The 13064-nt window shown below is 44.3% G+C and overlaps 1 protein-coding gene across 1 annotated transcript in view; it reads left to right on the forward strand.

Moving 5' to 3' along the window:
- The window catches only part of LOC139385579 (dynein, axonemal, heavy chain 7), a 229091-nt gene that overhangs the window by 183136 nt on the left and 32891 nt on the right, over nucleotides 1-13064 (forward strand). Inside the window, exons 59-60 of the mRNA XM_071130761.1 lie at nucleotides 7190-7390; nucleotides 7704-7865. Coding sequence (XP_070986862.1) covers nucleotides 7190-7390; nucleotides 7704-7865 — 363 coding nt within the window. The remainder of the gene's footprint in view (nucleotides 1-7189; nucleotides 7391-7703; nucleotides 7866-13064) is intronic.

The raw sequence follows: 13064 nt of genomic DNA on the forward strand, positions 1-13064 counted from the left end.
TTCTCTGAGAGGAAAATCGAGTTAAGACGTCATTGACAACACATAGGTTGCTGGGGAAACTCTAGCTCAAGCACTAATGGTGAATGGTCAGAAATAACAATACTCTCATAAGTACACCTCTGAAGGTTAGGAAGTTTTTTGTCCAAAAATAGGTAATCAATGCAGGAGTACATTTGATGAAAAAAAAAAAAAAAGAATACTGTCTATCTGTAGGGTGGAGGAAATGTCAGGCCTCACACACAGCATATTTCAGAAGAAAATCTTGAACAAGGCACACTTAGAAGTGACTGTAGTGAGTGCTAGTCAAGAACTGGGAATATTGTACAGTTGAAATCACCCCCTAAAATCAACGAATGGGAATCTAAATTGGGTATAGCAGATAAAAAGGTAGAAATGGAACGTGAATCATCCCAATTGGGAGCATAGACACTAGCCAAAACAAGAGGGATAGGAAACAGTTGAACAGTTCCTATGACGTATCGTCCCTTAGGATCAGGAATAGCCTCAGAAGCTATAAAGGGAGTAGATCTATCAACCAAAATGGCAGCACCTCTTGATTTACTATGAAAGAGTTGATCAACTCACCAGTCATCAAGTAAGTCTTATGTAGAAATGCAAAATTTGCATTCAAACCCTTTAAATGTGTCAGCGCCCTCTTACATTTCACAGGGTTGTTAGCGCCTTTGATGTGCCACAAAATGTCCTTGATGGTATTATTTTGGCCACCCTGAGCATTCCCGTTACACAACCCTGTCATTAGAGCATAGAGTGGAAAAGCAATGAATACCCAAAAGACCCAGGATAACTTGTCTCAGGGTAATAATGTACTGTGTAAGATAAACTCAGCAAAAAAAGAAACGTCATCTCACTGTCAACTGCATTTATTTTCAGCAAACTTAACATGTGTAAATAACATAACAAGATTCAACAACTGAAGAAGTTCCACAGACGTGACTAACAGAAATGGAATAATGTGCCCCTGAACAAAGGGGTGGTCAAAATCAAAAGTAACAATCAGTATCTGGTGTGGCCACCAGCTGCATTAAGTGCTTCAGTGCATCTTCTCCTCATGGACTGGACCAGATTTACCGGTTCTTGCTGTGTGATGTTACCCCACGCTTCCACCAAGGCACCTGCAAGTTCCCAGACTTTTCTGGGGGGAATGGCCCTAGCCCTCACCCGCCGATCCAACAGGTCCCTGATGTACTCAATGGGATTGAGATCCGTGCTCTTCGCTGGCCATGGCAGAACACTGACATTCCTGTCTTGCAGAAAATCACACACAGAATGAGAAGTATGGCTGGTGGCATTGCCATGCTGGAGGGTCATGTCAGGATGAGCCTGCAGGAAGGGTACCACATGAGGGAGTAGGATGTCTTCCCTGTAACGCACAGCGTTGAGATTGCCTGCAATGACAACAAGCTCAGTCCGATGATGCTGTGACACACCGCCCCAGACCATGACGTACCCTCCGCCTCCAAATTGATCCCGCTCCAGAGTACAGGCCTTGGTGTAACACTCATTCCTTCGACGATAAACACGAATCCGACCGTCACCACTGGTGAGACAAAACCGCGACTCATCGGTGAAGAGCACTTTTTTGCCAGTCCTGTCTGGTCCAGCGATGGTGCTTTTGTACCCATAGGCGACATTGTTGCCACTGGTGTCTGGTGAGGACCTGCCTTACATCAGGCCTACAAGCCCTCAGTCCAGCCTTTCTCAGCCTATTGCGGACAGTCTGAGCACTGATGGAAGGATTGTGCCTTCCTGGTGTAACTCAGGCAGTTGTTGTTGCCATCATGTACCTGTCCCGCAGGTGTGATGTTCGGATGTACCGATCTTGTGCAGGTGTTGTTACATGTGGTCTGCCACTGCGAGGACGATCAGCTGTCCTTCCTGTCTCCCTGTAGCGCTGTCCTAGACGTCTCACAGTACGGGCATTGCAATTTATTGCCCTGGCCACATCTGCAGTCCTCATGCCTCCTTGCAGCATGCCTAAGGCACGTTCACGCAGATGATCAGGGACCTTGGACATCTTTCTTTTGGTGTTTTTCAGAGTCAGTTGAAAGGTCTCTTTAGTGTCCTAAGTTTTCATAACTGTGACCTTAAATGCCTACCATCTATCTGTAAGCTGTTAGTGTCTTAACGACCTTTCCACAGGTGCATGTTCATTAATTGTTTATGGTTCGTTGAACAAGCATGGGAACAGTGTTTAAACCTTTTACAATGAAGATCTGTGAAGTTATTTGTATTTTTATTAATTATCTTTGAAAGACAGGGTCCTGAAAAAGGGACATTTCTTTTTTTGCTGTTTACTTGGAAAACGAAATAGAGTGACATTAGAACTGAACAATTCAATCTCCTTCCTCCCCCCACCCCAGACAATACCTTCCCAAACGAAGTACAAGCCTAAATATAATTGTTTTAAAAGTTTTCTTCGCACAGTATATCTGTGAGATTGTGGTGTTAAACCCAAACCCACAGTCCCGCCCTTTAAAGTAGTGTTCTGTTTTGGTGAGTCAAGCAGCAAAAATAAGAGGAAAAAATAAAAAGTGAATCCCATGTGCAAATAAAATTAGGAAAGCACCACATGTATAAAAGTATATTCCCAGTCTTATAACAGGTATTGAGAGAGAAAATGTATCAAGACGCTCAGCCAAAACCTCTCATTTGAGGTAAGCAAATCGTCGTGAAACGACCCAAAAAAAGTTGGGCAATGTGCAGTCAAGACCACAAAACTATGTCTGTGCAACGTTGAAAGTTTGCCGTGTATAAATTACGTTAAAAACATTCAACATTGAAGACTCCCCAAAAACTCTGAACATTTACTGTTTACTGGGTCGAGACAAATGGATGTGGTAAACAAATATCCCAAAATTGTTTCGGTCATTGAGACAATATGGAAACAAACTCAATAGGTCAATGAGATAGCATTGAAACAAAGGATTGACATAAACCATTAATAAAAGGAAATATAAATGACTGAAGGCTTTTAAGGCAAGCACACTGGATGACCAAAACATTTGATCACATCAAATAAGCCTGAGTGGGTTCGCCAACTCCCGAACTATACAGGAAGAGTACAGTTATAACTAAAGATAGTTATACCACAGGTGGGCTACTTACTTACTATCCACTGTTAGCAAGCAACAGTTGCTGATCAATGAGCAAGTTCAAGACTTCTTGATGTGGCGTTGAATGTGAGCCATACCCTCCTCTGGAGAATCAACGGTGTAGTCTTTTCCATCATGAGAAAGTCATAGACGGGCTGGGAATCGCAGTCCATACTTCACACCTGGATGGTACCGTAGTAGTCGTTTGGCCTGCCCGAAAGAAGGGCGCTGCCTGGACACAAAGGGGGAGAAGTCCTTGTAGCTCTGTCCTTGAAAGCTCAGAGTGGTATTGCGGGCTCGTTGGATAATCTCCATCTTCTCATGGAAGAAGTGCACTCGAAGAATGAGGTCACGGTGCCTCTCACCGTCCCGGGGCTTTGGGCACAGTGACCGGTGGCCACGTTCAATCAGGTGCTTCTCATCCATGGCGAGAACATCCTTCAGCAGCCTGGAGATGAAATCCGCAAGGCATTTCCGCTGACTCTGGGATTGATACCAGTCTCAGGCTATTGTGGCAAGAAAATCCCTCTAAGCTCACACAGCTCTCCTGTACCTTTTTCAGATCCGCAGTCAGGCATTTTACGTCAGCCTCCAGGGAGGTAGTCAGGTCGGAGACACTGGTGGCGGAGGTCACCAGTGGTGCAATCTTCATCATGTGTAACTCTGTTGTTTTGAGTGATGTGATGGCTGGCACTGTCTTGTTTCGCAGGATAGTTAAATCTGCTTTTAAAGTATCAGAAACCTCTTGTATTCAGGCCTCAATCGTAGCAACTACCTCCGTTTTCATTTAAGCTATCTCAGAGCGTAGTAGCTTGATGGCCTCAAGAATGTTCATTTCAGCGCCACCAGGTAAAGCCGCACCTCTGGGTAAAATGCTAGTATCCGGCCCTCAGACTCAGGAGAGGGCGGTGATAAAAATGGGTCTTGTAGGCCGGGTTATCTCAAAGTCGTGTTTTTGGCTGTTGACATGCTGTCATTTGAAAGCACAGCAGTATTACGGAAAGGGATCACCAAACTAATATTTTAAAATAAATATGTTTTTGCTGCAAAATTCAAATAAACTTTAAGAATACTGCGGGAGAAAATGGAAAACACGTCAGTTGCACATTGCGCCCCCCCTCGCCGATACTTTTTCTAATGAAGCCGGTGACGGAAGTGGTTAGCTCGTCAATGTTAACGGCTGAGTCTCAAAGTATATTCAAATCAGCTCTAGCAAAGCAGTCCTGTAGCATAATCTTTGTTTCTGGTGACCATTTCTTAACCAAGCGAGTCACGAGTACTTCCTGTTTGAGTTTCTGCTTGTAAATAGGAAGCAGGAGTATGGCGTCATGATCCGATGGCGGACGAGGGAGGGCCTTGTATGCTTGCTTGTGGTTAGAATAACGGTGGTCTAGGACTTTTTCACCCCTGGTGGCGTTGGAGACGTATTGATTGGAGATCATTCTTCTTGTTATCAAGTGGCCAGTAGAATGGAGAGAAGAAATGGCCTGTTTTCCCTACGTCTTAATCTCACCAGGATCCCTCCCCCTTGCCTCTGTAATGCTGGCATTTCCTCTTGGGTAGCCCGAAAATTAGGTAGCCCAACCAAATCTCGCTTAGGGCCCCCAAAAGGCTAGAACCGGCCCTAACTACATTTTAGCATTCAACACTATTGTTCCTTCAAAGCTCAACCCCAAGCTCAGAGACAAGGGTCTAGACACCATCTTCAGGGTCTAGACACCATCCTCTGCAACTGGACTTCCTGATGGGATGTAGTAGGCTGTGAGGATTGACAACAACACTGACTCTTAACACAGGGGCCCCCCAGCAGTGTGTCATCAGCTCTCTGCTGTACTCCCGGTTTCCCCACGACTGCGTGACTTTGCACGACACCAACTCCATCATCAAGTTTGCTGATGACACCACAGTTGTAGGACTGATAACCAACAACGATGAGTCAGCCTATAGGGTGGAGGTAAGTGAACTGGCATTGTGGTGCCAGGACAAAAACCTCTCCCTCAACGTCAGCTAAACAAAGGATTTGACTATTGACTCCAAGAGGGAACATTACCCGATCCACACAAACAGGACTGCAGTAAACAGAGTCAGCAGTTTTAAGTTCCTCGGTGTCCATGTCACAGAGGACTTGACATGGACCAACAACACCACACTTGGCAAGCAGGCACAACAGCGTATCTACTTCCTAAGGCATCAAAGGAAATTTGGCATGTCACCCCCGGTCCTCGTCAAATACTACCGCTGCACCATCGAGAGTGTCCTGACCGGTTGCATCATGTTCTGGTAAGAAAATTGCTATATCCACGACTGCAAGGCCCTCCGTAGGTGGTGAAGACGGCTCAGTATATCACTGGGACCGTGATCCCACCCATCTAGGCAATCTACTCAAAACAGTGCCTTAAGAAAGCCCTTAGCAACATCAAGGACCCCACACACCTAAGCTACGAGCTGTTCACTCCCTTACCGTCGGGCAGGCGGTATCAGAACAGGAGGTCTGATACCAACAGGCTCAGAGACCGTTTCTATCAACAAGCCATCAGACTGCTGAACACTTGAACTGGACTGACCACCTGCACTGACTCTCCGCACATTAGCTCACATGCACACACCGACACAGACATACACTCACAGGGCCTCCCGAGTGGTGCAGTGCTAGCTAGAGATTCTGGATTCAAGTCCAGGCTCTGTCGCAGCCATCATCGACCGGGAGACCCATGGGGCGGTGCACAATTGGCCCAGGGTTGTCGGGGTATAGGGGAGGGTTTGGCCGGTAGGGATGTCCTTTTCCCATCACGCACTAGTGACTCCTATGGCGGGCCAGGTGCAGTGCACGCTAACACGGTCACCAGGTGCACAGTGTTTTCTTCAACACATTGGTGCAACTGGCGTCCGGGTTAAGTGGGCATTGTGTCAAGAAGCAGTGCGGCATTGTTGGGTTGTGTTTCGGGGGACGCACGGCCTCGACCTTCGCCTCTTCCGAGTCCGTACGGGTGTTGCAGTGACTAGACAAGACTGTAACTACCAATTGGATACCACCAAATTAGGGAGAAAAAGGGGTAGAAAAAAAAGACATTCACTCATACACAAATACATTCATCCTTCAAACACATTACAACTGCTGCTACCAGACTCTTATTGTTATTGCTAAACACTGCACAATTTAAACACTTGGAATATAAATTGTGGTTTCCTGTATTATAATCATGCTTAAATGTTTATTCTATTCTACTGAGCCATTTACGTTCGTATTCTTATATTTTATTTATTTATGTTGTTGCATTGTCGTGAAGGAACCTTCAAGTGAGTATTTCGTTGGACGATGTATACCATGTGTACCCTGTAAATACAACTAATAAAACTTGAAAAGTCCCTAGATTGTGAAATATCAAAATGGGGGATACTCACCAAATACAATGGTGTACAATGGTGTACTGGTGCTACTGGCAACTCTGGTCCTGGAATGCCAAAACAGTTCTGGTTGTCTTTTCTACCTTGTAGTTTCACTCATTTGGTGTCCCAGGTCGGAATCAGTTCCTGATCATCAGTCCCTGATCAGTCACACCTCATGAGCTTAATTCAACTGTCCAACCCAGGGCTGTCAAATATACAGGTGGTCTAAGTAAAAATAAATACATCTATTTAAATACATAGATCCTAAAGGGATACTGCGAGATTCCGTTTTTCTACTTACGCAGAGTCAGATAAACTCGTGGATATCATTCTGCATGCAGTATGAAGGAAGTTGTAGTTATTTTTTTTCTAAGTTATAGCTTTAACCATGGTTTGAGGTTAAATAGTTTGTTTACATTTGCTTTGTTTACAAACATTGGAGTAAAACAAGCTTATATTTTGGGCTTTGATGGGGTACGACTGTTGAACAAAGCTCATGAGTCATTTTATAAGTTATATTCTTCAAGAATCAATGAGTACATGCATCCAAAAATTGATGTAGCAACTGCTGATTGCCTCTTTAAGTCAGAGTCCCCAATAATAGCTTTACAGTATAAGGGGCATAATACACTGATAAACATTTGTCTGTTAGTATACCCCAATGTCTCTACCCTGTGTGCCTCTGTTAGGAGCTGAACCCTGACACCACCCATCCAGACTTCCGTCTGTGGCTGACCAGCTACCCCTCGCCCACCTTCCCTGTGGCAGTGCTTCAGAATGGGGTGAAGATGACCAATGAGGCGCCAAAAGGCCTTCGCGCCAACATCGCCCGCTCCTTCCTCATGGACCCCATCTCCGACCCAGAGTTCTTCTCCAGCAGCAGCAAGCCGGTGTGTGTGTCTGCCTGTGGATGTGTCTGTCTGCCTGTGTGTGTGTGTGTGTGTGTGTGTGTGTGTGTGTGTGTGTGTGTGTGTGTGTATGTATATATATATATATATATATATATATGTATATGTATATGTATGTATGTATGTATGTATATATATATATATACGTGTGTATGTATATGTGTATATGTGTGTGTGTATATATATATATATATGTATACAGTACATATTTTTATGTCAGATTGTCCCTCTAAATCTATAATGATGTAGAAAGATGATCTAAATGTGTGTGTGTGTGTTTGTGTTTCTCTCACAGGGTGTGTTTAAGAGGCTGCTGTATGGCCTGTGCTTCTTCCACGCGTTGATCCAGGAGAGGAAGAAGTTTGGTCCCATGGGCTGGAACATTCCGTATGAGTTCAATGAAACTGACCTGAGGATCTCTGTCCAGCAGCTCCATATGTTCCTGGAACAGTATGAGGTACATACTATACACTACATACACCACACAAAAACACACACAGAGTTTCATGACTCTTTTGTGTTATTGGCCCTAATTTATTATTTCTACGAATTGAATTTAGCAATACGTTTAACAACTGTCCTCTATTGTGAAAGTGCAAAAATGTATCAAGCTGACCCCCTGGCATGTATTTTTATGACTTTTTTAAATATTGGTTAGTTCCCTGTTGTAGTTCCGGATGTCCATTTTGAAAACATATTGACCCCGGCTACAGGTAACTGCTAAAATAATGGATACAAAGTATATTGGAAGCAGGTGCCTCCACACAGGTGTGGTTCCAGACTTAATTAAGCAATTAACATCCCATCATGCTTGAGGTCATTATTTTCGCTACCATGGCTATGTCCCCATAGGATGGCAGTGATCATTGAATGGTTTGATGAGCATGAACATGATGTAAACCATATGCCATGGCCGTCTCTGTCACCAGATCTCAACCCATTTGAAGACTTGTGGGAGATTCTGATAAAATGCACAATATTTGTGGAAAAAGTCATTGTCAATCACATTAAATAGTCAGTGTCAACCTAATGTGTGGGTTGTGTTTCTTGTCTCTCTCTCTCTCATATACATTATTGGCTGCTTCCCAAATGGCACCCTATTCTCCAGTGTTCTAGTACTTGTGTCCAGGACTCAGACTCGAGGTCCAGTTTTCATGACTCGTTTCATGACTTGTGACTCGACTTAGACTTGAGCGTTGGTGACTTGGACTCATACTCGCCTTCTTGACCGTTGGTGACACGGACTTGGACTCGGATTCTTGGACTCGCACACACAGCCTACATCAGCTGGTGAGCTGCGGGGCAACAAGCGATGAGTGTGGGCAGACATGCCATAGCCAGGTTCTGACACGTCTCTTTCTTTTCTACGAAGAAAACAGCTTGTTTCTAGCCCTAACCATTCAAAGGTATAACCCTTATTACCTGTGCTACATTTTGTTCTTTGTATCGTGCATTGGCGGTCTGCATTTTACATTCATAAACCATATTGACTAAATAATTCATCTTGCCACTACACTAAATCTGACTGGGTAAATAACTACATTTTGAGTTAATGTTGACCCTGTGAATAAGACTAAAGCACTTGGACCAGGACTCGAGCACTTCAGGAGGGATTCGGACTTCAGCCATATGGAATCGTGACTCGACCATTGGGGACTCGGATGTTGACTCGGACAGGAGCACAAGGGGACTTGGGACTCGACACGGACTCGAGATTTAGTGACTCGACTACGTCACTACTATTCCTTATACAGTGTATTTGGAAACTATTCAGACCCCTTGACTTTTTCCACATTTTGTTACGTTACAGCCTTATTCTAAAATGTATAAAACAAATATATAATTGCAGTCTACACGCAATACCCCATAATGACAGTGAAAATAGGTTTTTAGAAATGTTTGCAAATGTATTAAAAATTAAAAACATAAATACCTTATTTAAATAAGTATTCAGACCCTTTGCTATGAGACTTGAAGTTGAGCTTAGGTGCATCCTGTTTCCATTGATCATCCTTGAGGTGTTTCTACAACTTGATTGGAGTCCACCTGTGGTAAATTCAATTGATTGGACATGACACACACCTGTCTATATAAGGTCCCACAGTTGACAGTGCATGTCAGAGCAAAAACCAAGCCATGAGGTCGACGGAATTGTCCGTAGAGGAAGAGTGGTACCGGAGATGGCTTCCGTTTTACGGACTCCTAACCAATTCTGCTATTGTGTGAGTTTTCGCCTTATTTGAAATTTATTTTGTACATAATGTTTCTGCCACCATCTCTTATGACTGAAAAGAGCTTCTGGCTATTAGAACAGTGATTGCTCATCTCGTACTGGACGAAGATTTTTTAATTTAATGAGTCAGATGCAAAGGATTTACTTCAGACACCAGACAAGGCTCAAATCCCTGCCATTCGTATGAAGAAGAGACGGAAATATAGGGGTTGTAGGTCGGAGTGCCTTGTTAGAATCCGACAGCGAGTGTGTGACCGCCTCTACCATCAGTCCTATTAGCCAACGTGCAATCATTGAATAATTAACTGGATGAGCTCCGGTCAAGACTATGGGTCATTAAAAACTCTAATATCTTATGTTTCACGAGTCATGGCTGAACGATGACATACAACTGGCTGGGTTTTCCATGCATCAGCAAGAGGGAACAGCTGCCTCCGGGTAATACAAAGGGTCGTGGTCTGTGTATATTTGTCAGTAACAGCTGGTGCACAAAATCAAATATTAATGAGGTCTCAAGGTTCTGCTCGCCTGAGGTAGAGTGTCTCATTATAAGCTGTAGACCACACTATCTACCAAGAGATTTTACATCTATATTTTTCATAGCTGTCTATTTACCACCACAGACCGATGCTGACACTAAGACCGCACTCAACGAGCTGTATAAGGCCATAAGCAAGCATGAAAATGTTCATCCAGAGGCGGCGCTCCTAGTGGCCGGGGACTTTAATGAAGGGAAACTTAAATCAGTTTGACCTTATTTTTACCAGCATGGTACATGTGCAACCCGAGCGAGGAAAAAAAACTCTAGACAACCTTTACTCCACACACAGAGAGGCATAAAAAGCTCTCCTTCGCCCTCCATTTGGGAAATCTGACCATATCGCTATCCTCCTGATTCCTGCTTACAAGCCAAAACTAAAGCAGGAAATACCAGTGACTCACTCAATACGGAAGTGGTCAGATGATGCAGATTTTAAGCCACAGAACTGTTTTGCTAGAACAGTCTGGAACATGTTCCGGGAGTTCTTCCTAGTACACCACATCAGTCACTGACTTCATCAATAAGTGCATCGATGACGTCACCCCCACAGTGACCGTACATTCATACCCCAACCAGAAGCCATGGATTACAGGAAACATCCTCACTGAGCTAAAGGGTGGAGCTACTGCTTTCAAGGTGCGGGACTCTAACCCGGACGCTTATAAGAAATGCCCTCCGATGAACCATCAAATGGACAAAGTGTCAATACAGGACTAAGATTGAATCCTACTACACTGGCTCTGATACTCGTCGGATGTGGCAGGGCTTGCAAACTACTACAGACTACAAAATGAAGCACAGCGGCGAGCTGCCCAGTGACACAAGCCTACCAGATGAGCTAAATGACTTATATGCGTCCTCCGAGGCAAGCCTGCATGAGATCACCAGCTGGGCTCTCCGTAGCCCATGTGAATAAGACCTTTAAACAGGTCAACATTCACAAGGCCAAAGGGCCAGACGGATTACCAGGATGTGTACTTCGAGCATACGCTGAGCAACTGGCAATTGTCTTCACTGACATTTTCAACCTGTCCCTGACTGTCTGTAATACTAACATGTTTCAAACAGACCACCATAGTCACAGTGCCCAAGAACACCAAGGTAACCTGCCTAAATGACTACCGACCCGTAGCAGTCTGTTGTCATGAAGTGCTTTGAAAGACTGGTCATGGCTCACATCAACACCCTTATCCCAGAAACCCTAGACCCACTCCAATTTGCATACCGCCCCAACAGATCCACAGATGACGTAATCTCTATTGCACTCCACACTGCCCTTTCCCACCTGGACAAAAAGAACACCTACTTGAGAATGCTATTCATTGACTACATCTTAGAGTTCAACACCATAGTGCTCTCGAAGCTCATCATTAAGCGAAGGACCCTGGGACTAAATACCTCCCTCTGCAACTGGATCCTTGACTTCCTGATGGGCCGCCCCCAGGTAGTAAGAGTAACAACACATCTGCCACGGTGACCCTCAACATGGGGGCCCCTCAGGGGTGCATGCTCAGTCCCCTCCTGTACTCCCTGTTCACCCATGACTGCATGGCAAAACACGACTCCAACACAATCATTACATTTGCCGACAACACAACAGTGGTGGGCCTGATCACCGACAACAATGAGACAGCCTATAGGGAGGAGGCCAGACACCAGACAGTATGGTGAAACCTCTCCCTCAACGTGATCAAGACAAAGGAAATGAACGTGGACTACAGGAAAAGGAGGGCCGAGTATGCCCCCATTTTCATCGACTGGGCTGAAGGTTGAGAGCTTCAAGTTCCTTGTTGTCCACATTACCAACGAAAGGTCCAAACACACCAAGACAGTCGTGAAGAGGGCACGACAATGCCTATTCCCGCTCAGGAGACTGAAAAGATTTGGCGTGGGTCCTCAGATCCTCAAAAAGTTGTACATCTGCACCATCGAGAGCATTCTGACTAGTTGCATCACCGCCTGGTATGGCAACTGCTTGGCCTCTGACCGCAAGGCACTACAGAGGGTAGTGCTTCAGCCCAGTACATCACCGGGGCCAAGCTTCTTCCCACCTAGCACCTCTATACCAGACTGTGTCAGAAGAAGATCCAAGAAGGCCCAAGAAATTGTCAAAGACTCCAGCCACCATAGACTGTTCTCTCTGTTACTGCATGCCAGAGCTCCAAGTCTAGGTCCAAAATGCTTCTTAACAGCTTCTACCTCCAAGGCATAAGACTCCTGAACAGCTAACCAAATGGCTACCCGGACTATTTGTGTTTTTACGCTGCTGCTTTTCTCTGTTTATTATCTATGCATAGTCACTTTACCTCAAATCAAATCAAATGTTATTTGTCACATACACATGGTTAGCAGATGTTAATGCGAGTGTAGCGAAATGCTTGTGCTTCTAGTTCCGACAATGCAGTAATAACCAACAAGTCATCTAGCTAACAATTCCAAAACTACTACCTTATAGACACAAGTGTGAGGGGATAAAGAATATGTACATAAAGATATATGAATGAGTGATGGTACAGAGCGGCATAGGCAAGATACAGTAGATGGTATTGAGTGTAGTATATACATATGAGATGAGTATGTAAACAAAGTGGCATAGTTAAAGTGGCTAGTGATACATGTATTACATAAAGATACAGTAGATGATATAGAGTACAGTATATACATATATATATATATATGAGATGAATAATGTAGGGTATGTAACATTATATTAGGAAGCATTGTTTAAAGTGTCTAGTGATATATTTTACATCATTTCCCATCAATTCCCATGATTAAAGTGGCTGGAGTTGAGTCAGTGTGTTGGCAGCAGCCACTCAATGTTAGTGGTGGCTGTTTAACAGTCTGATGGCCTTGAGATAGAAGCTGTTTTTCAGTCTCTC

The sequence above is a fragment of the Oncorhynchus clarkii genome, chromosome 3 (assembly GCF_045791955.1).
Source record: "Oncorhynchus clarkii lewisi isolate Uvic-CL-2024 chromosome 3, UVic_Ocla_1.0, whole genome shotgun sequence".
In the NCBI taxonomy this organism is placed as follows: Eukaryota; Metazoa; Chordata; class Actinopteri; order Salmoniformes; family Salmonidae; genus Oncorhynchus; species Oncorhynchus clarkii.